Source organism: Astatotilapia calliptera, chromosome 20 (assembly GCF_964374335.1).
Source record: "Astatotilapia calliptera chromosome 20, fAstCal68.1, whole genome shotgun sequence".
In the NCBI taxonomy this organism is placed as follows: Eukaryota; Metazoa; Chordata; class Actinopteri; order Cichliformes; family Cichlidae; genus Astatotilapia; species Astatotilapia calliptera.
Window position 1 is genome coordinate 26,480,388 of NC_137441.1, and position 26,935 is coordinate 26,507,322.

The 26,935-nt window shown below is 43.1% G+C and overlaps 1 protein-coding gene across 4 annotated transcripts in view; it reads left to right on the top strand.

Moving 5' to 3' along the window:
- Positions 1-26,935, top strand: part of agrn (agrin) — a 257,870-nt gene that overhangs the window by 162,133 nt on the left and 68,802 nt on the right. For all 4 annotated transcript variants that reach the window (XM_026153154.2, XM_080295221.1, XM_026153157.2 and 1 more), the window contains 4 exons: positions 6,368-6,592; positions 11,176-11,385; positions 15,607-15,810; positions 25,230-25,451. In XM_026153154.2, the coding sequence (XP_026008939.2) occupies positions 6,368-6,592; positions 11,176-11,385; positions 15,607-15,810; positions 25,230-25,451 (861 nt within the window). The remainder of the gene's footprint in view (positions 1-6,367; positions 6,593-11,175; positions 11,386-15,606; positions 15,811-25,229; positions 25,452-26,935) is intronic.

A 26,935-nucleotide genomic window follows, 5' to 3' on the forward strand; every position in this document is an offset into this window, starting at 1 on the left:
AATATTGATTTAAAAGAGCAGCAACTGAGATTTTATGACCGCAGGACGAATAGCTGCGTATCGCGACAGCTAATGGGGATCTTTCTAAATCAAACGAACCTAAATTAAACTAAACTAAGCTAAACTGTCGTAAGACCTTTGGTTAAAAATCTGCTTAGACATACTGTACTCACAAGCTCCACTTCTTGATTGTGTGTGTGGCCGACGACTGGAGCATGATGAGGGCTTTTTGTGGTTCGTTTTCCATTCTCAAGGGTAAAACAGCAAAGCGTGTAAAAGAGAGCAACAGCTGCAGTTCAGTGGAGCGCTTTGAAGAACTACATCAAACACAAAGAATCATCTTCCAGCCATTGGCCTCACAGCAGAGGGAACGAAGTGTGTGTGTGTGTGTGTCTGGAAAGCGTGTTGGAGAGGTGTGTAGGACTGTTAATCCTTTGGCCTTGCCTCAGTCCCTGCCTCCTGCTCCTCACCACTTGCTTTGGGTATCTGGCTGCAGATTCTCATCCATATTTAGTTCTTGGATTTCAGTTTTTGTCGATCTTGTCTGTTGATTTTTTGACCATTCCACGCCGTTGCTTTCTTTCTCCCATTCTGACCCTTTCCCTTATCTCCCTTCTACACACTTCTCTTTTACTAGTTCCTCACCACCTCTTCATCTACTGTCTGTTTTTTGGTTTTTTTGTTCAACTTCCTTTCTTTCCCTGCCTGCTTTGTCTTTGTTCAAACAACACCAAGTGCCCATTGTTGTGCTCCTTCTGAATTTCACATGCCCAGTTTGTCTTTTAGTACTGTGGGGTTATTTTTAAGTATAGTTATAATAGTTTATAATATAATAGTTTTTACTATATACTTACAAAGATACTTATGCATTTGAATTACTACATTACTCTTGTATACCAGCTTGGTTGGCCCGGCATCGTTAATCCATGATAAGCAGCAGCGAAACTGGCTAAATGTCAAGGAAATTATACACACAACTTTATTTTATTTTAGTATTTCAGGATTTTGGTTGAGATAGCTAATTGTTTTTTTGTCATGACTGAGATTAAAAAATCAATACCAGTCATCTTGTTTGACTGTCTTTTTTACCATTTAAAGGCACGACATTAAAGTGATATACTTCCCATTTAAACATTTTATGTTTGAGGTATAAGCAATTTATTTTGATGTACTCCACAGAGTTGGGTTATAATTCAGACATCAAAATGTTAGTTGGTGCAGTTTTATGGATGAAAGTGGGGGTCACGGTGTGTAAAGCTTGTCTCAGTATAAAACTGGAAAGTAGGAACTGTAGCTTTGCCCAAAGAAGTAAAAAAAAAAAAACCTAAATGTGTAACTTTGCCTCTGAATTACATTTGTTTTCTATTGCTGCATTTTTCTTTGTCAGACTTTCTCCATAGTGTTTTAACTCAGTCCCCTTGTAACTTGTTTTTGTCTCACTGTCGCTCCCTCTCTGCTTCTTCTTCTCCTGCTGTTGATGGGTGTACGAGGGTTCTTGATTAGAACACACACTGCCGAGCTCCCCCTCCATCGCATCATTGCATTTGATTAGCTTCAGCCCCATACCTCCCTTATCACTACCAGCACAACAGGAAGCACAGCACACACACACACACATACAGGTACACATGCATACATATCACAAACTCACTTGCAGACTTATCTGAACTCCATGGTTGCCTCCAAACGTGCACTGGCATATATGACTCTCCCCACACTTGCGCACGCATCTGGTGTGCGTCTGGTTTCGTGGCAGCGGGGTATCAAGTAAAGCCAGCACGGCACTGACAGCTCCGTGTCCCTAATGAAGCATTAATAAACTACAGCACAAAACAGTGGATCAGAGAAGTGGAGCTCCCCACCTGCCTGGAAAGTCTGCTGACTGCCAGAGGGAGAGATGAGGAGGGAGAGGATCACTGTAATCCCCATTCTCCAAAACCCCTCTGCTCCACTTTTCTGGAAGACATCGCAGACAGACAGACATACAAACACCTGCTAAACTACTCCGAACTGCCCTAGTGGTAGTTCTCACTACACTACGTGTCTGCGTAACTGCACTTTTCCACGATAACATGCAAACACACAAGCGCACGGGCTCAGAAGGTGAAAACAATACCACTTAAGCTATAGCTTAGCTTTAGCTCTGTAAGAGACTTCACATATTATAGTTAAGCTGCTACAAAGTGCCACCCAACATGTCAGCAGCTTCTACACTTAACTACAGCCAGGAGTGCAAAAGGATTTGCTTCACAGTTGTTGTTATTCTCAACATTATGCATTAATGCAGTTTGATAGAAAGTTAATTTCCATGCATGCAGAACAATAAAAAGGAAAAAAAAAAGCTTCCAGTTCTCAGAAATGTACACTTCTCAACATGCTCAATTTCAGCTCAGAACGAGTAGAGAAAAATGGCAAATTTGCATTTTTTTTTCTCTTGTACCCTTTTTGCCCACCTTGCATTGATTTTATGTTCCTGCAGCACTGCATAGTTTTCAGTTTGAGAAACACACACCTTAAATGTGGGCAGTGCTAATCAATTATTTGCAAGCACCCGGCTAACTTCTGCATATCCAGCACAGCGCAGCACGTCACAATTAGACAAATTGTTATCCCAATTTGAAATCCACTTGCCGTTAAAAGAGCAAGTTGCAGAGTTGATCAAGTGTTGATTTGTGACGGTGTGTATTCAGAATTTCCCACAGCACATGAATTCGCAATTAGGCACATAGGTAGTTCAGTTACAATGCATCCCACAATGCCAGACAATGCCAGTCCTGTGGTTTAAATGAAGCAAACCTGCTGAGTGCAGAATTTTGAAGGAGGCCTGTCCACACAAATGCTGCATGCTTGTGATTAGAAGAAAGGGGGGGAGCAATTGTTCTGTGAAAGGAGCCAATCAAATCCAGGTCTAGCTGTGATGGACTGACAGGAACGAGTCCATTTTTAGAAAACGCAGTGTCTCAAGTTTAAATAAACCAGAGTTTTGTCTCCTTTAAAAGTCTTTTAAACATTTAAATCTATAAAGCATTATTCTATTAATTGGGCCCCAGGATGTTTGCTTTTCTTTTGGGGTGTCCTCTTGTTCCCTAATCATATGCCATCTCTCACTGTGTTTGTGCTGGAATGCCAGTGCTTTAGTGTCACTTGTCTCTGTGTATCCTTATGGGTTTTTCCCCCTCATTATCCTAGCAGCCCAGACCATGCTGAGATTCACTCTAGCGAGGGAGAGTGATCTAATTGGCAGCAAGGATCATTCTAATTTACTGACTTTTTACCTTTCCTCTTTCTCCTCTTTGCTTTTTTGTTGCCACTTTTCACCTGAGAAATGATTAGAAAATATAAGTAAAAACTCCATGTAGTTTGCTATGGCGAGCATGCTTTTTTCTGTCTTTCTTTTTTTTTTTATTTGAGCTTGTTACACCGATCACATTCGCCCAGGCAATTTGCCTGCTTGTCTGAGTCTGAGAAGGAAAGCTTATCTGCACTAACGCCCCATCGAGGCTGTGCGTCGTATCCAAATCGGCCCCTGTTAGCATTCAAATCAAGCGCCCCCACCTCTCCTTCCTGTTCTACCTAGCTCTCGTGCCCCTTACTATCGCCTCCACCCCTTCTTGCCTGTCAACACGCCAGATTTGCTTGGAGGAAGGGGAGGTTGGGGAGGGAGAGAAAGCCCAGGCTATTATTTAATGAGATCAAGAAGTGCTACGAGGATGCTGTTTACTCTAAGGAAAGGGGGAATCACTGGGTTTCTTTCTCGTCTTTCTCCTACTCTTCTTTAGATGTGACTGCAACCCCTTAACAACCACTATTTTATAGAAGAAGTGAGCATTCTGACAAGGTACGACTTCTTGTCAGAAAACAACTCCCATTCCCAACAGCAGGTCTATCAAAACAACACGCTAAATGGACTAGCACTTATATAGTATGTTTCTAGTCTCACTGACCAAACTACAAGAGCCACATTCACCCATTCATCCATCATACACCAGTGCTACTGTGGGGTTCAGCATCTTATCCAAGGACGCTTCGGGATCGTGTAACAGCTCTTATGAATAGTGAATGACCGACTGTACATCCTGAGCCACAGCTACCTGAAGAAACTTGATTGTACAAGCCCTGGACAAATTGCAGTGTGATTGCTGCGGTCTTCTTTTTGCGGTTTGTGGGATTCTGCTGTGGCTTGTACCTTTTATCAGATGTACAGGAGGGGCTCAAAGTTGAACCTCTGCTCTTGTGACTTTGGGGTAGGTGTGAGCAAAAGAGAAGGGAGAAGGAAACATCCAAGGGCTTATTTCCCACAGCCCACAGCAGTATGAGTGCACCAATTCATGGTTCGTCATGCTTTATCATTATTAGATGACATAAGCTGATGGATCAAATGGGAGTTAAGTCATTCATTATCCTTGGTTATTTGGGTTTTTGTTCTAGCTTATTCAGCTTGCCTTATATGTGTAAAAATGGGGAACAGGATGCTAATGATGAAAGTTGAATAACAGCTGATGCTTTTATCCTGATGCTCAGACTTCAGACTCCACATCTCTTTCCAAAACACTGGAGAAGTTGGATATCAAACTTCCAGATAGGGCTTTACTACCTCAGCATCAGCTCCTCTGAATCGAGTAGAACGTGCCAAAGCCAGACAAACTACTCTCTGATTGCTGGATCATTCTTTGAGCTCACTTACAGCATGTATATTTTCTCAGAGGAGCCCGAGATTGCACCTTCAACCCTACGATTATTAAGCAGGCGAACTCATAGCATATGCTGGGTAGCACAGTAGTTTGTGCATGTGCACTGAAAGTAGCTCGCGTATAATTGCTGCAACTGTGATTTAACATGACCTTTTACCTGCTCCGGCAGATACAACAAGGTTTTTATAGCGGCTCCGTTCCCACAAGTCATCAGCGTTTCATTGTTCATGTGATTAGACACACAGCGGAGGCCAAGCATCACAATTGCTATCTGTTTCGCATGAGCAGCCATTAAGTCATCATCGCCTCACAATGACCTATGATTTCCAGTAATGATTTATGATTTCAGTGAGTCATTTTCTACGAGTCTCTTTTAGTTAGAGATGCAATTACTTGATCGTACTTTATCTTGAAGTTACTTGTAAATTAGAGTCGGTTTCAAAGTTCCTGCTGCGATACAGCTCAAATATAAAATGGGGAGGGGGAAAAAGTGTTCATTAAAGCGCCTAACGCACCAAACCTCAAAAGAACTTGACAGGAAAGAGCAAAAAAAAGAGAAAAAGAAAAGAAAGGAGGGTGGTGGGGATGTGTCATAAAGACGAGGAAGGCGAGGGAGGGGGGGTACGCTTTGATCAGGAGCACTCCTCATAGCTCTCCTGTCTTCTTACACATCCATAATATATCTCTGCACACATTCCAGTCTCTTATTAACAAGGCAGTGCCATTTCATCCCGGAGGCAGGTATTGAATTTTCAAAAAAGGTAGAAAAGAAAGAAGGCAAATTTGAAACACGCTCTGCTCTTGTCTGAGGAGTAAAGAAAAAAACGCACACAAAAAAACAAAGCGAGACACACAGAGTTTGCGATTCAATATATACACTCCCGCTTTAAATTAAATTCATCGATGTTGCTTGTAACAAAAGCGGGGATAATATCAGACATTGGTAAATATTTATTCTAAAAGTGGCGGGCTTAGGAAATGAGAGGGCTGCCGATGCCGCGCTTCTCTCTCATGGGAAAGCATGTTTGTCTGTGACAGTCATAAATATGTATCATGCTGTGAGAAGACAGCGATTGTAATCTCACAGCTGCCTTTTGTTGAGCATATGAGGCCCGAGAAAAGCCCCCGTTGATGGCGCACAAAGGCAAAATTAAAAGTTGCACCTTCTCCTCGGATTGGGGTACGTCGCTCAGCGGCAAGTGGCGTGCTGCTTAATTAGGATGGAAACAAATTCCTCACGAGGGAGGAATACCCCTCTTCCCTGCTCTCACTTGGTCTAATTTATGGAAAGGTAAATATTCAAGGGTCGCTTTTCAGCCGTGCCGATTAAAGCATGCTTGAGCGTAGCGACACAGAATGTGTTGTGAATGCAAAGCTTCTAATCCAATTCACACTACTCTGTGAAATGAAACTTGTTTGTACTAGTAGATAGCTGTGGCAGTGCATCTTTACCCAGGGGTGTCAAGTAGTTCTTCAAACCTCAGAATAACTAGGCAGCGCTTGTAAAAGTGCACCGAAAGCCACTTGAATAAGGTGGCCTGTCATTTGTGATGCACTCCAGTGTACTGTAGCGGCGAGCACTGTGACGTATTAGCGCTTGACAGACGTGCTCTTCAGTGCAAGAGCCCCTTTTGCTTTTGACTAAAGCTTGTTTTTATGTCTGCCCCTTCCTGCAGCTCTGAAGGATCCCTGTACCGAGGTGGCCTGCAGCTACGGCAGCACCTGTGTCCAGTCTTCAGATGGCTTGTCTGCAAAGTGCATGTGCCCCCTCGGCTGCGAGGGCAAGCCCAAGCAAGTAGTGTGTGGTAGTGATGGAAAGGACTACGTGAATGAGTGCGAGCTCCATCAGCATGCCTGCAAGAACAAGAAGAACATTCGTGTGCAGTACCAAGGACACTGCGGTAAGCTCTCGTTGTGTTTTCTGTGTTTCTGTTTTTTGTAACACTGATTTTGAGCACAGGTAATATTGAAGAGTTCCCATCACAGTTTATTTTCTTTCCCAACCCAACTCCGCCCTATTTTGCTGTAGCAGGGAGATGTCCCAGAGTCACACTATCAAATATAAATTGTTGCAAAATATGGAAATACAAAAAAAACCCCTGATAGTATCAAAAATTACATTTCCAATGGTGAAAATGTCATTTTTGTTGAGATTTTTTGTTTTAAATTGTCAGAAAACCTTTTCTTCCCTTTTCACTGTTTCCTACCTCTTCCTCTTGTGTTCCTCTATCACATACCCTGCTTATTTAAGGCACACCTCCACTCTAATTCTCTAATTCATTCAGGTTGCTTTTCCCCACACAGGTTCTCCTACGGTGCAGATTGATGTTTTCTTTAAATAGGTTTTAAGAGCAGTTTTTTGTGTTGTTTTTGGCTCATCCTTGTTCTCATCAGGCAATTGTTGTTTACTCTCAAGGCGCTCGACTATTTAGCTCTTTTTATTCTGTGGCGAGGAAGACGGAGGGAAAGACTACAGATAGTAACTCTGTCTTTTAGCAGCAGGAGCCTCCAGGAGACAGAGCGGGTGGTAGGCAACGAGAGATGGATGTGTTTGTCCACAGGCAGAAGGTTGGTCGTATAAATCCAACGTGAGTCGGCCAAAGTGACCCGGGTTGCACCGTCTCCCCTGGGGACGGCGTCAGCTCAGGGGACTGGTTGGCCCTGATGGTGCTTTAAATCTTCCTGCAGCCATTTCAACTGAGCATTGGCTATTTAAACTTGCTAGCCCGCGCCAGGCAAATGCTGTTGATTTATCTGCACTGCTAGTTTTTACAGAAAACAACCTATTCTTTTTGTAATCACCCCACTTGCTCAGCTAGAGGAAAAGCATGGACTCTAGAAGCTGTTCTTCTCGCTTAATGGGTAGTAATGGTCTTTCTCTCAGATAATGGTCTGGCTGGCGGGTCAGGCACTGCGTCATGCAGAGACGCTGCGTGCATTACGATAAAACCCCTGTTTGCTCAGTTGCAAGTCTCTGCAAGCCTTTGTATTGTGCACACAGAAAACAATCCGAGGCCTGGCCTATGGTCACTCCGCCTCCCACCCCCACGCAGCCAAAGCGCTCCGTCCCTTTTTCTGTCCCAGCATTGTCACTCTTTGTATTGCTGCCAGAGGTCTCTGGAAACCGTTCTCCCTTATTCTCTGTTTCTCATTCTCTTTCTACTCCTTTCCCGATGATAGGGTGTTTCATCCTTGGTGTGTTTTGAATGACTCGCCGGCAGCTTGGCAGTGATTTAATATGTCACGGTGCTACATAAATCCTTTGTCTTCCCACATGCTGAAAGCGTGGCGAGCAGGATAAAGCCTGGGCTCCTGTTTCAAGGAGTAACACCCCCATCACACACATCCACAAACCAATTCCATTATGATCACGGACTGATAGGGCCAAGCGTGCCAGACCAACACTCCCCTGGAAGGAAGGAGGTGCGAGAGAGCAAATCAAACCGATCGTCTCTTCATCTGTTTCCTTGTCTCCCCTTCACATCCAAGGTCCTACTCTGAGCTGCTCTCAGCTGCCGGGCCACTGATAATATCTGTGAAGCAGATATTCCTCTTCTCTTCTCTTCTCAGCTGACATATCATAGCTATAAGACTGTTCGCCGCTAATTAAAAGATGACTTACCAACACTTTATCTAACAGGACTTAAAAAGTTTTCTTTGAAAGGAGTTGCCAGTTTGAACACAATTAATCCAGACTGTGCTGCTTTTTTCTTTTGCCAGTCAAGCGTTGTTCACTTTTTTCCGCAGAACCAAAAATGATCACAGATGTTTTAGATTATGTTCCCTCGGAGTCTAATTACAGTTTTTCACAAATTCTAAGACACATTTCCTGAAACCTTATGGCCTTTTCTCCAAGCTTTAAACACAAGAACCAATTTTCAAACTACTTTCATAAAACCTTTGACTCTTCTAAGAAAAAACACACACACACACACAAAAATGCATGAAAAGCTCAAAACTACACAATATTTTTAGATAATTTGCTGTCAAAAATAATAACACTACTGAGCATTACAGTACAACAGAAATGAGGAAACACAGTCTCAGCTTTCTGGTAATTTCTTGAAGTATCATCAGAAATAGTTCTCCAAACTTCTTGAAGGACATTCAAAGCTCTTCTTTGGATCTTGGTTTGTTTTGTTCTTTGTTTGGCATCATTGTCGTGCTGAAAAATTAAGTTTTTCCAAATCAGATGCTTTCCACGTACATGGTGAATCAAACTCTCACAGTACTTTCCTGTGTTCATAGTTCCATCATTTGTTGTTAAGATCCTCGACGACACTGGATGGAATGTGGCACCAAACCATGACAGAGCCGCCACCATATTTTACAGATACATGTAGAAATTCATTGTTGCACCTTTATCCTGACCTATCTACATATTGACAATGATTTAAACCAAAATTTTTTAGTTTGTTAGTTTGGGTTCACCACTCTGTAGGAGCTTTGGTCCCTGTTTCTGTTGCTTTAGAATTGAGACCATTGAGACTATTTCTGATGAGGCTTCATTGAACAGTGGATGGATCAACTGTTCAATGAAGATCTAGACCGGGGGTAGGCAACTCCAGGCCTCGAGTGCCGGTGTCCTGCAGACTTTAGATCTGTCCTTGATCCACCAGATGATTCAAATTGCTAAATTACCTCCTCAACATGTCTTGAAGTTCTCCGGAGGCCTTGTAACGAACTAATCATTTGATTCAGGTGTGTTGATCCAGGGTGATATCTAAAGCCTGCAGGACACTGGCACTCGAGGCCTGGAGTTGCCTACCCCTGATCCAGACCTTTAGATGGATCAACTAAAGGTCTAGATGCTTTCAGTGCCTCTGTCAGGCCTTTGTTGAAATATTTTTTACGTCTGCTAATTGTTCTTTTGGCCTCCACTTGTCCAGTTTCCTCAATTTCCTAAGGATACATTACACACCATACCAAGGTAATGCCAAGTTTTAGCTAATAAGTCTTTGGTAGTCACCTTTTGGTGCAAAAATACAGCTTTTTTGTGTCAAACCATGTTATCTTTTTTGTAGATTCATTTAGAGTAAAAGAAATGAGAACTAATTATGTGTTTTTGTGACAAATTGACAAACCTTTCAGTCACCCAACACATTCCTATGTTACGCGTTCGGAAACAGGAGGAAACATGAAACCCGTTTGGATTCAATCTACACATATACATTTATTTTACTTTCTCATCATGAATCGCTTTGGAAAACACTATCTAACACGATTGTGGTTAAGGTTAGGGATAAGGTTATGGTTAGGGTTAGGGCTCGAATACACGTCTGGAACGTGCGTTACCACCGGGACCGTCATTCTATTGGATTTCACCCACAACCGGGCGCATGTCATAGGGACACGGAAGGTTACCTTTCGCGTTCCCATTGGACGCCTTGGGACGTGACAAATCGTCGGTATGTTACGTGTCGAGAATGAGAATGTTCTGGTAGACAACACAGGTTAATCCCTGGAGTTAGAAAATGAAACAAAAATGAGTGAAAAAGCAGCCAATGTTCAAAGAAAAAACTCTGGAAGATCTCCAGAAAGCCTGGAGAAGCACTGCTCAAGACCACCGTAAAGAAATTACAAGAGGGTGGTGGTTCAGCTCAGCGAGTTGATCAGGTGACCCGCATGCTACAAGACTAAAGCAGAAGCCTGGGTATTAATCTAACCTGTCTTCTCCTTGTCTTTCTCTTCCAGCTTCTTCTCTTCACTCTGTTATTGCTAAAAAGCCAAACGTGCATTTTTTTTTAAATGACAAAAAAAAGGTCTGGCCCCTTGGAAGCAAAATTGAACAAAAGACTTTTGAACTGGACCGTAATTGTAAGAAGTAAGACTCATAAAAGCAATATTAGCTCTGTGTGTGAAAAATACCAAAGGCGGTAGTTTCTCGAGTAAGTCGTAGCTGGCGATGTATAAATCTCCTACTAGAGGTTTCTTCTATTTGTTTTCATATTGCAGAAACATGGTCTATCACAGCTGCTCAGCAAAGATCATTGAAAATGACTGCTCTAAATTGTGCTCGTTCTTGTAGTCCTCCTCCTCCGCCTCTCAGCTTGTTGCCTTCCATTGTTAGTATCAACCTTCCACTTACCTTTGCTACCTAACATATACAAGTTTCATTACATAATTAGCAGCAACTATTCACATATTTGAGTCACCGTGTTTAAAAAAAAGAAAAACTACATTTCTGCTGTAGCTGTGTTTAATCTCTGCCTCCAGTGGTTAGTATTATGCATCACAGGTGCATCACTGTGGTGAAGTGTGAGAATTTCAGATTCAGAGAAAAGATTAAACGAGATCTGCAAATTGTGTCTAACTAGGTGAAAACTGTTCTGTCATTTATTCGATAAATGGAAGTTTGATAGCATGAATCGGAGAATGGGATTCTGTGCTTTAGCAAAAGTGACAAACTGTAATTCCTTCCCTGTCGTATTGTACTGTATGATATGCTGTACTGCAGTACACATTCTTCACTCTTTCTCCACAGATCCGTGCAAAAACGTTTTGAACTGCCGCGTGGAGCCTCTCACCCGCCAGCCACTGAAATTTGTGCCACTCGAGTTGTGCCCCCTAAGCGATGAGCCTCTGTGTGCCAGTGATGGCCGGACGTACCCCAGTGAGTGCGCTATGAGGGCGACGGGCATCCAGAAAGGCGTCACGCTCAGAAAGATCCATGCAGGACAGTGCACAACGCTGGGTAAGGCCGAAGCTTGTTGTCTTTAAAGTGTGCAACCCTTTCAATACAGATCCCAGAACATCTTGGAAATACATTTAGTGATGCAAGGGATAAAATTACTCAAATGCCATGACTTATATAAAGGATTCTTTTATGCTGCGTGAAACAGAGATTTAGTAGACCTTGCCCTTCTCTCCCCGTTAATAATCTAAAAAAAATGCAACATAATAAGATGAGATGAATTCAAATATTGTAATTTATCTGCGTGCAGGTATAACAGGGAGTAGCCATTTGTCTGTCTAGGTCAGAATTGTTGAACATAAGGCTCCGGGCTCTGAATCTGTCCCGCAAAGACTTCAATCTGGCTCACAGTTTCTGGTTTTGGAAAATGTGAAGGAGGGCATAGATTCTGGATTTTTTAATGAATTTTAATAGTTTTTACTTTAGCTTTTCTTGCTCACAGAGACCTCCCCCACGGCCAAAGGTTTGTATTCTTTCACTATGAGCTATAGAAAGTTCAGTTTCTACATTTCTTTCATTTCTACAGCAGCATTTATTTATCGTGTAGAAAAAGTAAGAGAAACTCTTAAAGTTGAAGTTTCATATATTAAGAAATCTCCTGCATTAAATGTGTAATTAAATGAAAGGGCAGTTTCACTGGTCCGGCCCACTTAAGATCAAAACTGAGTGCATGTAGAATGAGTCAGACATCCCTGCTTTTGGTCTTTTGTTATTTGACTTATCCAAATTTCTGTTTCGTGGTATTTGTAAAATTCAACAATATAATATCTTTCTATATTGGTATGTGACTAAGCAGAAGCTCACTTAAGTCTCATTTGTAGTCTGTTGTAGGCTGACCAATCGTATTTGAGCAGCCTTGACACGGTGTCTTAAAAAGAGCAGACTTGCTGAAGATCAGGGGTGGGCAACTCCAGGCCTCAAGGGCCGGTGTCCTGCAGGTTTTAGATATCACCCTGGGTCAACACACCAGAATCACATGATTAGTTCACTACCAGGCCTCTGGAGAACTTCAGGACATGTTGAGGAGGTCATTTAGCCATTTAAATCAGCTGTGTTGGTTCAAGGACACATCTAAAACCTGCAGGACACCAGCTCTTGAGGCCTGGAGTTGCCCACCCCGCATCTACAGCAGGTTCTAGCAGTAGGAAAAGTGACATAAATTTAAATGTCTTGTGTATCTACTGATATTTCAAGACTTTACTTTACTTACTACACAACTGTCTGCTTGATTTCAGAATCTGCATGATGGGAAACTTTGTTTGCAAATGTATTACAAGGGCCAACTAATATTAATAGTGAAGTCTGTGTTTCAGTCTGGACAAACCACTCTATTGAAACCCCAGCAAGAAAAAGGACAACAAGGAAAGCAGCCAGTGAAAATGTTTGGCTTGTCGGGGTTATATATGCGTGGTATATATGGTATCAGTGAAACCTTGCTATCGTATTACCATATATTATGCAAGAATTGAAATACTTTCAGCCAATGTTTTAACACATACAGGTAGACTAGCATCAAAATCAAACTTTAAAGCTGTGTTCCAGAGAGATAAATTACTGCCGGGTCTCGGGGTCTGTATTATATCCATGCTAGCACTAGCCTCCTCCAGCCTGATAAGAGCCCCCAGGGCTGTTATCTGTGCTATTACAACATGAGGTTTAGGCCGTAGTCAACAAAGAGCTGTCAGCCTTTACTGTATGTCTGATAGCCATCGGAGGAAATCCAATTTTCCTGGTGTGTTGTTACTGAAGTCCCACAAAGCTACAGCTCTACGGGTTTACAGCAGTAATGTGCGGAGACCCCCACCCATGTATTAAAACCCCCTGACAACACCAAGGACAGATCACCGCAGGACGTCTTTTGGTATGGTCAGCAACGGAGGCTGATACAGCCTGGTTCTTCTCTCTGCTCCACTTGACAGGCCGATGTTAGCGTCAGGGCTTAAAATTGCCCAAATCCCAGCCTAAGTAGCGTTGTGTGTGCTGTATGAGAGTGTGTGTGCATGCAGACATGTTCATGCATGTGAGCAATGGGATGGACTTTTTTTTTCTTCCTTTTTTCCTCCCTCTCTTTCTGCTGTGCCTTTTCAAATGAAAGAATAATTCAATTTGAAACAGAGATCCATGAAATCATATCCCTAAGCAAATTACAAATTGGTAACTAATGAAAATGGCCATTTCGACTTGTAACCATGACATTGCACATCCTTGTACCCCTTTCAGTCTGATACAGCGCCGATGTAATTAAGTGTGGCATGACAGGCTTTTAAAGAGAAGAGAAGAAGGAATTGAATTGGTGTACAAATTTGATCCACTGATCAGGAATGGAATAAATCCAAGTGCCTCCAGAACAGAGGCTTGCCTCAAATTGAATTTTCTCACTTCAGTGGCAAATTTGCCATTTCACATTACCAGTATTTCGCTTTTTCTTAATTTCCATAGTAGATTTCTGCTTAGTGAGTCAAAATGGTATGACTTTAATAGTTTAGACTTAAACATGACCCTAAAATGAAATTCATGATTATTCTTTTTGTTAAAGTTTTTGCAAAACTTTATTATTAAAGTTAGAGGGGAGCACAGGCATGCTGTCGAGTAAGGTTTTGGGGGGTATTTGCAGTCTTATTAGGTTTCCCTTCATAGTGCAGGCTACTAGATTTGCTTATTTTTTGCTAGCGGCAAACCAGAAAACTAAATGGAAATGGAAAAAACAGGCCGTTTTTTTCTTTTTAAATATCATTTTTTGGGGGGCATTTTAGCCTTTATTTGATAGTAGAGAGCTGAAGATAAACAGGAAAGTTGAGGGAGAGAGAAGGGATGTGCAGCAAAGGGCCTCAGGTCAGTCTTGAACTCGTGCTGCTGCGCTCTAGCCGTGTAACATATGGTCACCCACTCACCCACTGAGCTAAACTGGCTCCCAAACAAGCTTTTAAACTGCAGCGAAAGCTATAACTATTATAAAAAAATATGTCTAATAACTCCTCTGGTACTCACTCTCATTCATCCAGCCACTACTCTTGGCTTTAGCTATCATTTCTAGTCGATTACTCCCTGTAAAATGTAATGTGAACTTACTTTGTGGACAGTTTTGTGGCCTAATGTGCGTAGAACAGATAACCTGATGTGACAGATGGTTTGTTGCACAGAACCATCTGGGAAGCAATCCTTGTTTGTTATAGGGAAGAAAACAGCACAAAAAATACACAGCGGATGACGAGATGAACCTTCTGTATGTCAGTGTCTAGTTCAGGCGAACGTCAACCAGTCACATCAACAAACCGCAGCTAGAATCACAGTAACTTTGTAAGAACGTCTTCTTCTTGCTCATACAAAGCTGATTGGTTCAAACCACTGCAGTCACCTGGCAAGACTGGGTCTTTTGTGATTGTGTCTTTTAAGAATCCAGCATCCAAGAAAGGTTATGTATCAAATTAAGCATCAAATAATCTGCTTGACAGGAACAAATGTGGTCCGACTTCTTTTTAAGCACTACTGCCTAAACAGTGGTGTGTTGGCTGATCTGAGCATGTCATTTCCAGTCTATAGAATAAATGTATGTTCCAGCGTGTGTTGTTTGTCAGAGATTGACAGCTAACATGGGCCTTCTGCAGATATACTGGAAGTATTGGCAAATAGGGTGCTGCAATCATTTTTATATATGCTGTAGAAAAAGATGCTTGGTGTAAGGACAAAATGCAATCATCACAGACTTTGCCCAACCCACTTTGTGCAGCACATGTAGCATGCCGGCTAATATATGAATCTCTGATGTGTTTCTTTCATGAATTTCTGCAAAAGCCTCTGCTAACATCACCTATCTCCATAAACAACAGTAAACATTCATATAATTACTACATGGATGATTTATAGCCTGGTTTATGTCCTTATGGTTGTATCAGCAAGTTAACACAGCAGGAAGAACAACAGGTTGACACTTCTCTAGCTTCAATTTTTTGTTGTTGTTATGTTTGCTAAGTACCTCTTCAGTGCTTTCATCTGTGATGATCAGTCTGTCATGCTGTTACAAAATTGGCAGTTGGAAACTAAAAAGCCTAATCAGTCTCTGTACACATTAAAGGAAAAAAATGAATAAATGAGTGAAAGCAGATGTTCACACATAGAGCAAAAAAGGGTCACTGAATGGTGGGTCTGTAAGGGGGGAAGGGTTAAAGTAGGGTTATCCCCTGTACAATCCAAAGAAGCTGCATTGTTTTGTTTTTCTTGCAGACGAATGCAAGGACTGTCCCTTCTATGGTGTGTGTCTGGTGGAACAGCTGAGTGCCCGCTGCTCTTGTGATCCCATCGAGTGTGACGGCACCTACAAGCCTCTGTGTGGGAAGGATGGTAACACATACACCAATGACTGTATGCGACGCAAGGCGGAGTGCCTGAGCAAGACCCCCATCGCCACCAAGCACCTAGGACCCTGTGGTGAGTAGAGCTGGAGACTAGGAAAGGGTGGGTGGTGACCTGGTGGTTGGGATTCCTCCTTCTTTGGCTTTCGCACAAACCAGTGCTGAATCCCTGTCTTGGTGTGTCTTTCTCTGTGTATTTGTAATCCAATTTCAGTCTGTTTTTCCTGCTGAGGAGAGTCTAGGCTGATGGTACGTTCGTCTGTACTTAAAACTTTCCTGAAAAGTATCTGAAACGGTTGGGTGATGTCCTCTGAGTGGGGGAGGGGTGGGGTGTACATTCAGAAAGGATGGGTGTGCCAAAAAACAAAAACGGTGCCTTCAATTCGTCACCCATTCACCTCCCATCCATCTCCTCACCCCTGTCACGCTTCATCCCAGCATCTCAAACAGACAACCAAAATGAAACGCCACCTTCATGTTTCATTCATCCGCCCTCCGTCTTCTACTCCTTCACTGGTGCCAGTCTTCCACTTCAGTGGCTTTTGTCGTTTTTTCCTCCCTTGTCTTTGTCTTTTTGTCTTGTGTGCTCTTCTTGCATAAAAAAAGCTATTCTTTCTTGTTTCAGTGCGTCAGTCAGTCTGTCTGTCTATGTCCATTTGGCCGGCTTCCCGGTTGTCTGGCTGCAGGTGGCAAGTGGGGTCACCCAGTGGGCGACCTCATCAAGCGGATTCTCAGGGGTGAAGCCCTTCCCCTCGCTCCGTGCGGACCTAACAGGAGGGGTCTTGTACTGCTGTCTTTTTCCTCTCACTCTTTCTGTCTCTCTGTGTGTCTTTGTGGCATTAATGTCTTTTCCTTCTGTTTACCCTCCAGCAAAGGTGTGATCCCTGAGGTTGGAGAAGTCTCCCTCTCTCCTCTCTGTGTTTTATTTTCAACCTAACCTGCCTAACCGATGCATACCTCTGATTAATATCCTATTGCATGTTCAAAGTGCACGCCAGATCCCAACCTAACAGCTTCCCAAACAATCCCCCCCCCCGCTCCATCAATCAGGATTGTGTCGTAAAAAGCTTGCAACAATGCACCAAACCACGTGTAAGCATGATTCCTGCAGTAGGGCTGGAGTTCAGCTGCATTTTAATGAAACATTTTATATCCTACAAGGTCTTGAAAATACGATCATTCAGGTATGTGAGGATTTAAAATTCATTTCTGGATTGAACAGAAACCCAGTGAAGGGCTGAAGTATATGGTAGCACTAGTAGTAGTTCTACTAGTAGTAGTAGTAATTATAGTTTAATCATATTTTACACAGCTTTTTTTAGAATGTGTTATTTAGCTAGAAAATTAAAATTGTGTGCAAATCTGCATTTATGTCTTCTAGAACTGATGTTGCTAAATCAGAAAAATGAAGCCACTCGATTTTGCTTTGGTATAGACACTGTCTAGCGGAGCGCATGTTAATTACGCAGAGAACATCCTTAGTGAAAACATTAAAAGACTGAGGTCAGGGTGGCTGTATGTGTAGGTAACACAAGAGGTTTCTCCTGTTGTACATCAGCTTCTTAACGGTCAACACCATTGCCACAACCCTGCCTATCCTTAACCATCCCCTTCACTTTAGTTTACTTGCTATAATTTCTCTGTTAAGCTTAAACCGTCTCACGGTGGCACAGATATTGTGAAAAATAAATGATTTTCAAAACATTAAACACTGTAATTGAACAAAATCCGATTTAATGCGGAGCTGCCCCATATCAACATTCTTGCTGGTGAAAGTCTGCCAGCTGAATGTATTGTGAATTGCTCTTTGTTAATAAAAGAAGAATGAAGAGATTTGTTAGCCTCTAAGCTTAGTGAGCCAACCTTAAGCTGCACACACTTCATTCAAGGTTCGGTGTGTAAAGCAGGTTGGCAGGATTTCAACCGATATCATAAGATGTTCAAGGCCCATTCTGTTCTCGGCACTGACACGCTCTGTCTAGCGTGTTTCCTCGTGTTAAAGGGCTGATTTAAAGGGTTGATTCACCCAAATTAAGATGACATCTGTTTTAAAGCTGTAGCGCAGAATGCACCAATATTTTTAATCATGTGTCATTTACGTATCCGAGTGTCTCTGTGATCATTTTTAGAGATGATTTGAAGACCTCGTCTTGAGTTAATCTTTTTCAGAGTCAGGGTTTTTTTTTTTTTTGCTCTTTCCCATCACAACGCTGATAGCCCAGCATGCGTGATAAAGCTGGAGTAATCTGCTCATGCTTTTCGGTGTGACATTACCTCAAACAAGAAATCCGCCCAACAGACGCGTTGTGTAATCACGTTCAGAGTTGCTGTCCGCATTTTTATTGTTGTTGCGACAGAGGCCGATAAAACGAGAGAAATCCGTCCATCCTCTAGGCACTGGGGTGAAGCTGAATACCAAAGTTATCTCCAGTCGTCAGCGTCAGGAGACACCAAAACTCATTTGCATTATTCGGCCGTCTGAGCTGTGAATAAATTAAATAGTGGAAATGGCAGCGCGAGCGCTTATATATTTTGCTCTGTTTCATTATTTCTGGCAAATGCTGCCTCAGTTCAGCCCCTCCCCTCCCTCGTTTGTTTCGCTCTTTTTTTTTTCTCCCTCCTCGCTCTTCATCCTTTCCTCCCTTCCACTGCGCATCGCAGCCGTCAGCGGATGGTACTATGTTTCTTTAATGCATTTTTATTGACATTTGCATATTTTTCAAAACACAGCGCCACAAACGCCACCGCCCCCCGATACGGTTTTAATTAAACATCAAAAGAGGCAAGCCTAGGTGCCCACTGAGACTGTTGGTTTAGTCAGACAGATGATATGCATGCAAGGAGTGTGTGTGTGTGTGTGTGTGTGTGTGTGTGTGTGTGTGTGTGTGTGTGTGTGTGTGTGTGTGTGTGTGTGTGTGTGTGTGTGTGTGTGTGTGTGTGTGTGTGTGTGTGTGTCGGTGTTTCCATGTGTTTAATCACATTAGAACTCTCACTCTTAATTTTTCTTTTTCTTTCTTTCTTAAATGAAACTATATTCAACCTTGTAGCGTGTAGATCTCTCACTGTAAACCAAAAAAGATTCACCTGACAGATGCACATAATTTAAGGATGTGAGCATCTTCCGAACTGACTTCCAAAGCACTGAGTTCTCTTAAGAATCAATCGATAGCCTATCAGAACGCACATGCCAACACACTTGCAGCCATGACAGTACTGTCAAAGGTCAAATCAGAATGAGAGCTGTGTCAAACAGTCCCACGCACTCAGTTGCCCACCATGTCAAGATTATAGGCAAAGTTTCATGTATCTGATCAATTAAATGAGTGGTATTTAATAATTTTTGAGCTTTTTCATTTCATTCTCTTGTTTCACTGGTTGAGTGGTGGGTTAGGTGGAGTGATCGATCACTCTGCCAGCTGTCAAACGGATGAAATTCTCCAGTTTTGACACAGTCATAAATCTCTTCTCATGTGGGTGACAGCCCTTAATGTCACCCCTCCCCTGCCGGTACTCACCCCCACAATGGATTGTGCTGTAAAGAAACCCAACATGTCTATAACGTCCTGACGGCTGTCCTCCCTAGGGGGGAAAAACCCCCAAATTGATTGATATCCAAACCTTCAATTTAGAGATGAAGACACCACGTGACGTTTAGCTGATTTACTTAAGTCCAGACAGAGTCACAAATCTTCCAGAGGTCTGTAAACACGCGAATGACTTTTGCTGGAAATGAATCAGAGTAGACTGCTGGGAAGGAGGACGGACAGGTCAGCAGCCTTGGTTTCTAAGATGGAAACATAAGAGTCGTTTGGCACCAACAGAGGAAAAGATCTATCAACTTTTAAAGAGGTTCAATTATTTACTGGACTTTGTGTGACTTATTCATAGACCAGGTTGCTGTTCTACAGTACACACACACAGTTTTAATAGCAGGTTAAAACATAATTGCAACCCCGACGTGCAGTCGAACTTGCCTTCATCCGACGTTTGAATAAAATGCAAGAAAATGTCTGCAGTGGTTAATTTGAGATTGATTGTAAATCTCCACAGATGGCCTCTGTTAAGTGTTTCACACTACACAAGAATATTTTTAGGCTAATGCAAAGAAATCCTGTTTTTCTTCCCCTCTGTCAGCACAGCAGGCTATCAGCAGAAACTAAGCAAGGAAGTGTGCATGTAGCGTGGTCTGTTGCAGAAATGTTCTTGTATTTTCAGCTATATTTAGAGCACCGAGCAATGATGGGAGACTCTTTGATGTTTGAGTCTATTGTATTCTGATTCTATAAAATTTCCCCATTGATAAAAGTGATGTGAAATAACAGAGCAACTTAAAGTGCTAGCTCCTGTATTTACGAAGTATATTTGCTATGCCTTTCTGCCAAAAAAGACACTGAGTCAATCTGAAGCTGAAAACCAAAAAAGCAACACGAGACAGCCCATTAATTGGAAGGAAGTATCTTTTCAACAACTTTTTTTCCCCACATAAATGATTGTGCTTGTTAAAATGCCTTTAAAAAAAGGAATCTATTTATTTGATATGAGGGAACCAGACTGTGTGTAAAATTAATTACTTTTGCAGTGAAAATGCATAATTAAATCTTTGCCTTCTCTCCTCTATCTTGGCCCAAAGTTGCGCTGCAGCTTACTTCCTGCCCAGCGGGCATGCTATTTTGGTGCATATTCAGTAGTAATCAATGGAAAAGACTACAGGAGTGCATAGCTGCTCACCACAGGTCCCTGGAGCCCGTTCATGTACTAGCCTCACGTCTGGTATTAACAGAATACGAAGTAGAGAGGGCCCTCTGAATTGGTGGTTATGTTGTTCATAAAACAAAAATACAAGCAGCAGTGTTGCTTTTTAGCACATAAAGGAGAATGATTCAGTAAAATCAGTAACACAAGGCAGCCTATTAGAAACACACGCACACATAAACAAGGAGTGAACAAATGAAGGAGCTGGTTTTGAGGACACAAAATCTTTATCCGCGGCTCTTTTGTCATTTCGTGTGTACACAGCTGTGTGCGAGAGAGCGAGCGAGCGCAATCACAAGTGCAGAAAAGCTCACGCAAGTGCAAGTTGCTTGAAATGTGTTGCCTGTCGCCTCTGGAGGTTAACACAAAATCACTCAGTGGAAGACACATTGTCATTGACAAAGAGCTCTGCAAAGCAGGAAAGAAAAAAATCTGTCACCTTAGGTGTCAAGACTTTGTGCAGAATATTTTATCATTTGCATGTTTATTTGATGAGCATCTCCCCCCTGCGCGTTTGTGATTGGACTAACAAACAGTCGCGAAGCCTGAGTGTGTAAGTCAGCCTGAGATCACCAGTGCTGTTATTGCTAATCAAGTTAATTAGAGGAAGTGCCGCGGGAGCCTGATTGACGGCAGCTAGGGACCGCCGGTCCACTTACTGCGGCCCGCAGGCTGTCATTGAGCAGAAATTGCAGAGAAATGTGGGTCAACGGGGTGTCAGGAGTGACTTGAGGCGGGCTTGGTGTTCCGTTGGGGTGTGATCAGCCATGCAGTTCTTTCAATTTCAACAGTTTTCTTTTCATTTTTTAAAAAATGTCTTCCTAGGCCTTCCTCGTGCTGTAGCTCCTGATTTGATCGGAGATGCAGTAAGTGAAGCGAACTGATGTGCCGTTTTTTCTTTACTTTTTTAAACTTCCTGCAACATACACACCCTAATGACTAGATCACCACCTTTTTTGGATTAGACCAACAATATTTGCGTATCATCTCATCTCTGACGGATATATCTCAAAAGATCAGGGGATGCCAGCTTGTGTCCCCTCCCCGTGTTATTTTTGCTCGTCTCTATTTTGAAGAGCAACACATTCTTAGTTGTACAAGCACAAAGAGGCTTCGACTCACCTCCTGCCTGTGATAAGTATTCAGTGGTAGACAGACACAGCCTGCGGGTATGCCTTTTGCTGTATGCTAATATAGCCTTTTCTCTGCACCTCCCTCTCCCTCGACTAATATGATACATAAATGTTTTTAATGTGAGGGAGGTAAAGGGAGTCGGATCAAAGCCCTGGCAGTGGAGACACACAGAAGGCGGGATTTTGCTGCAGATTGGCTGCACCCTATTGGAATCCTGTGTTGTAATGGGTTGCAGTTGTAGGTGATTATTCCTGCCAGTTGGCCACTGCAAGCATCACCTGGATTACACTGATTCACTGCCCTGCATAATATAGGGAATGATTTGGAATTGCACACAGACCCGAGGGGGGAAAAGTCCAATTAACATATGTATGAGCTGAGCGGAGATGGGAGGAAACGCTCGCCAAAATAATCTCCCAGCATTTCAGCGACATGTTACGGTGGGGTTAACAGTGTGGGCCCGCTGACTGCAGCAGCCACAGTCACAGCTGAGTCTGACCGGAGCGCGCCGTGCCATCGCGCAACCTAACAAGGAGCCGTTAAGCTTTATAAGCAGCACTGTGGTGTCCTTGGCACTTTATCTGTCATATAACTCCACTAAGTGAGCAATAATAAGACTTCAGGCAGACAGGTAAGCAATCAGGGAATCAGAGGAACGTGTCCTCTCAATATTTGACGTGGTCTGCTAGTGACACTGTGGCCTAACCCGAAGCAATCCCCTCCTGAGTCCTGAAGTGGAGGCATGCTATTAAAATACCGCACTAATTAAAATGGATAAATTTACATGCCTCCTAGCAGGAGAGGATACAGACTGAGGCGACACCCGGAATGTAAAGTCCTGTCAGCCGGTGTGGTAGTACAGAAACAGAGCAGATTACACACTAGCAGAGCTGAATCCTTGATTGGAGAATAGAGAGAGGGAAAAGTATTCGTGCCTTTTTTCTTCTCCTTCCACTTTTCTCTATCCATGAGAGACAATTCACTGCACCTGCTCAGCCACTAAAACAATGCCTTGGCTACTGTGCTATGTGTTTGGCACCTCCCATCTAACTGTCAAGCTAATTTTCGTGCATAAAACAGAACACTTTAAAGCCAGAAACTATAGTGTATTCTGGACTTGCCTGAAAGAAGGACTGATACATGCATGAAGAGATGGATTTTTCTATTTGGGAGAAGACCAGAGAGCGAAAGAGAGCTGGAAAAGGCTTGTGAGCGACCAAGCTTAGGCCCGCCATTTCAAAGCTTCTCCCTGCATCCAAGGGAAAGTAAAAAGACAGCTTCAGTTCTTTTTTTAACTGTGTCACAAGATTCTTTTTACACTTGGGGAGATTGTCTTTTTTTTCACCCTCGTATATTGTCTCCAGTTAATAAATCAGGCAGAAATTTTGCCCCCCAGAGGTGGAGGATGATAAAAAAAATAGTTTTGGAGGGGAATTCTTTCATCTTTTTTATGAGTGTGAAACAAAGAGAATGGGAGACAAAGGCCTTATCGGAGGCTGCAGTTGTGTTTTAGGAGCCCGTCCTTGGGAAGTGGGCTGGTGAACTTTAATGCAGGCCAAGGTTGTACAGTTAAGCTCGGATCACAAGCGTACAACGGTTACACGCACTTGGAGACACACACACACAGACACAAGGCGTTGAAATGAGATCACAGGGAATCAATTGTTTTTGAAGCGGCACCGAATTAAGCGGCATTGAGCAGCTTTCATATTTATGTGGCACCTCCGAGCTCTTTTGAAAAGCCAGCTCGCCTTCCCAACGCAGAAATCAATAACGGTGTTTCACCCTTTAATCTGAAACACTCACCCTCGGAAATGAGAGCGCCCGCGCCCGCGCTCGAGATCGGGAAAGATTTGCTCAATTACAGTTGTGGGAAAACAGTAGGCGGTCGTGGACAAACTATGTTACATCTGCTCTCATTTTTATTTTAATATCTGCAGTTCAGCTCAGGAGTGATCATAATTCAGACAGATGAGCCAAATGATCTGTCTTATGTAGATAACACTGATCTTTATCCCACATACCCCCTTTCTTTCATCAGAGTGCAACAAGCTAATTGCCACCGTCTGCGTTATCAGTTGATAATTTCCCCCCTCGTGTTAGCGCTACGAGTTGAGGCTCAGCTGAACATCCCTGAGCTGATAAATGAATCATGGGGCTTCGCACATGCCAAGTCAGCCCCCCACCCACAACACCCCCGTGTTACTATCTAATCCCATAATGGTCTCAATAATGATGGAGCCATGGGTGGCGTCATTACAAAGGGCAGTTTCCATGACAGCACCTCTACTCATCTAACCAAAGCTCACAAGAAAGGTGGCGCAGAAGGAGGAAGCAAGTTTTGTTTCGCTTTGGTTGTGAAACGGCACCACTTTCCATTTCAACCACGGCTTCTCATCAGAAACTATTTGATGCCTCCGTCTGCGTTTTCCTCTAATCTGCAGACACACCACATTTAGCAGAGGGATCCGTTCCTCATGCGTGAAACTTTCTAAATGAAAACCACTACGGTGCCAGGCTATCATCTTTCGCTCGCTCTCGATACCGGAGTGTGCACCATCCCACCTAAGGCTTCAATCTTCCAACCGTCGGGCTGAGCCGGCAGCGCTCGCGCACGCATGCCGGCGCCCCCGACTCAGAGAGCACACGATGCCATATAATATTTTCCCTGGTACATAAAGCTTTAAAGAAGTGATGGGATGGGAGGCTGTGATCAAAGCGTTGTTCACGCCCATTTTTTTTCGTCAGGTTTTCACTCTGTTCTGATCAAGTCAGGTTTTATCGGCCCTGGCCTACACCCATCTGCCGCTACCAGAACCATGGGTACAAAATCCTGTCCTCGTTTTAATGAAGTCATGCTGGAGTTAGCGTGTGAGGAGAAAAGACTGAGGCAGACACCTCTCTCTGATGTTCACATTTCATATCTGCCTCTGCCCAGGAGCTTGCCTTTTTTGAATTATTAAGCAGAGGGCTCTTTCTTCTTTTCGCCTATTTCTTTCTCTTTTTAATTCTCTCACTCTCTCAAAAAGCAAACTCTATCCCTGGTGCTCTTCCTTTTCTTGCTCCTGCATGTCAGTTCAACCAGCTTTGGCTGAAGCAATGGCTCTCACTGAGATGCAAATGGCAGCCTTTGAAGGGGCACACTGGGAACGTCAATTAATCCAGGCGTTTACGCGCAGGGAAAAAAAAAAAGGCAGTGCAACCATTGTTCGTAGGCTGTTTCATCTCTATTGTGCTACAGGGACATGTTTTTATCCACTGTCCTCGTGCCTCTGGATTCCGTGGACTCTTCAAAGATTCAGGACACATCAGGATAGGTACAAAGGCAAGGAAATGACATAGGAAACTAAGGAAGTTGAGGTGACACAGGACTAGGGCTGCATTGCATATTCCATCATATCTCTGTTTCTCCCTAAACCCTTTCTAACACAAAAACCAGCGCTTCTATTTGTAGCGATATTCTAACTTACCTCACTATCACCTGTGCTCTTTTGCAACCCCAGACTTCTCTCCAACCTCAACTTTATATTCTCCCCGACCACTAAGGCTGTACTGTTTGCTACCATGCCTCTAACTGTGATCTCTGTCTCTTGGGTGGTCGGCCTTCAGATCTCAACATACCGAGCCCGTGCTTGCATGTAGCGTGCAGTCACGGGGCAGAGTGTGTGGTCAAGAACAACGAAGCGGTGTGCGAGTGTTCCGAAGCCTGCCCGCAAACGTCCGACCCCGTGTGCGGATCCGACGGCCAGACCTACGGCAGCCCCTGCGAGATGCGATTGATGGGTTGTGCGCTGCAGAAGGAAATCAGCATCCAACACAAAGGACCCTGCGGTGAGTACTCACTGTCACAAAACCCAAATATAAAAGTGCTTGCATCTCAGTAATGAATTTCAAATTAGCGTCATGCTCGTACGGTCACATTGCCCCATGCAGTCAGCTATAGTGAGGAGACATGACTGTGAAATGCTGTGAATCATAGCTTACAGACATGGAAGGATCTCGGAATATGATTTAGCAAATTAATTAATAGCACCACAATGCGGAGAGGCAAAATTATAATCCACAGACGTTAACAATTAACACACATAACTTTATATTCATGTGTGACCCCACTGGGAGCCGTTTCAAATCCAGCAAAGGCAAATCAATACTTAACACACTGATGAATTTCATGATCCCTTGTCCGTTACTCTTTATCTGTTCCTCTGTGCTCATCATCAGCCCTTCTATAGCAACACCACAACTCCAATTTGCCTGTTTTGACCTTTAAGTGAAGATGCACTTTGCTTTTGATGAAACAGAGCGCGGTGCATATTTTTCTGTAATTGGCTACATGAGTCACTTGGCTTTGTCTTTCACTGCCGGAGTATCAGCTAGTCATTAGTATACCAGCGACAGTGGAGCTTCAAGTGGTAAAAATATCTCTATACCCACTATGCTGGCACACAGCCATATGGACAGGTTTTTGCAGCTTGGTAAAGCCACTCAGTGAGTACTCCGTGGCATAATGCCATTTTGCAACGCCAATTTTCCCATGGACTCTAATTGGTTATTGAGTATTCTTGCTTGTCTACAATCAAGTCATTCACTTTTTACTCAAACTGGGCAGAAGTACAGTGGCTGTTAGCCCCATGGCCAGACTGTCTGTGTAACTCAATTTTAATGCAATAGATTTTTTTTCCTGCATATTTTGACGACAGCAAAAGTCTGTTGGCCTCTGCAGTACTGTATTTGTGGATGAGATGAGCAGTTTCAAACATGATGAGTGCAGCACAATCAGTTTGCTCTTCGTGATCTAAAGTGTGAAAAGATTTTATGGTTGTTACTTATTTATTTATTTTATTTTTTGCACAAAGGAACCAAAGTCTTTTAACAGAGCTTGTTTTTTTAGAGTTTTATACTTAGAATGACAGAGTTAGTTCCTGGAGAGTTGCTATGTGGACTCTCTGCCTGCCTGTGTACTACATCTGTCATCCTCCCCTCCCAGCTTTCTCTTAATTGAACTCCAGCGTGTAAGGATGTATGCCGCAGAGAAACAGATCTAAAGCAGTGTTCAGTTGGTGGGCAGGCACGTCAGTGCCACACCACAGGTAGACGGCTCGGAGTCCCTCCGCGGTAATGAATAGTCTTTATTTTAAAAAGCGAGAGGCAGGACGAGCTGGCGGGGCTGAGGGACTCTGTGTGTAATCCAGCACTATGGATGGTTCTTGGCTCCCAGAGGAACAGGCCTGCGTCAGCGCAATGGTGCCATAAAAATGCTGAGGCATTGGCTTGCCAAGCGCGAGCCAGCCGAGAAATGATGGCGATGATAATGT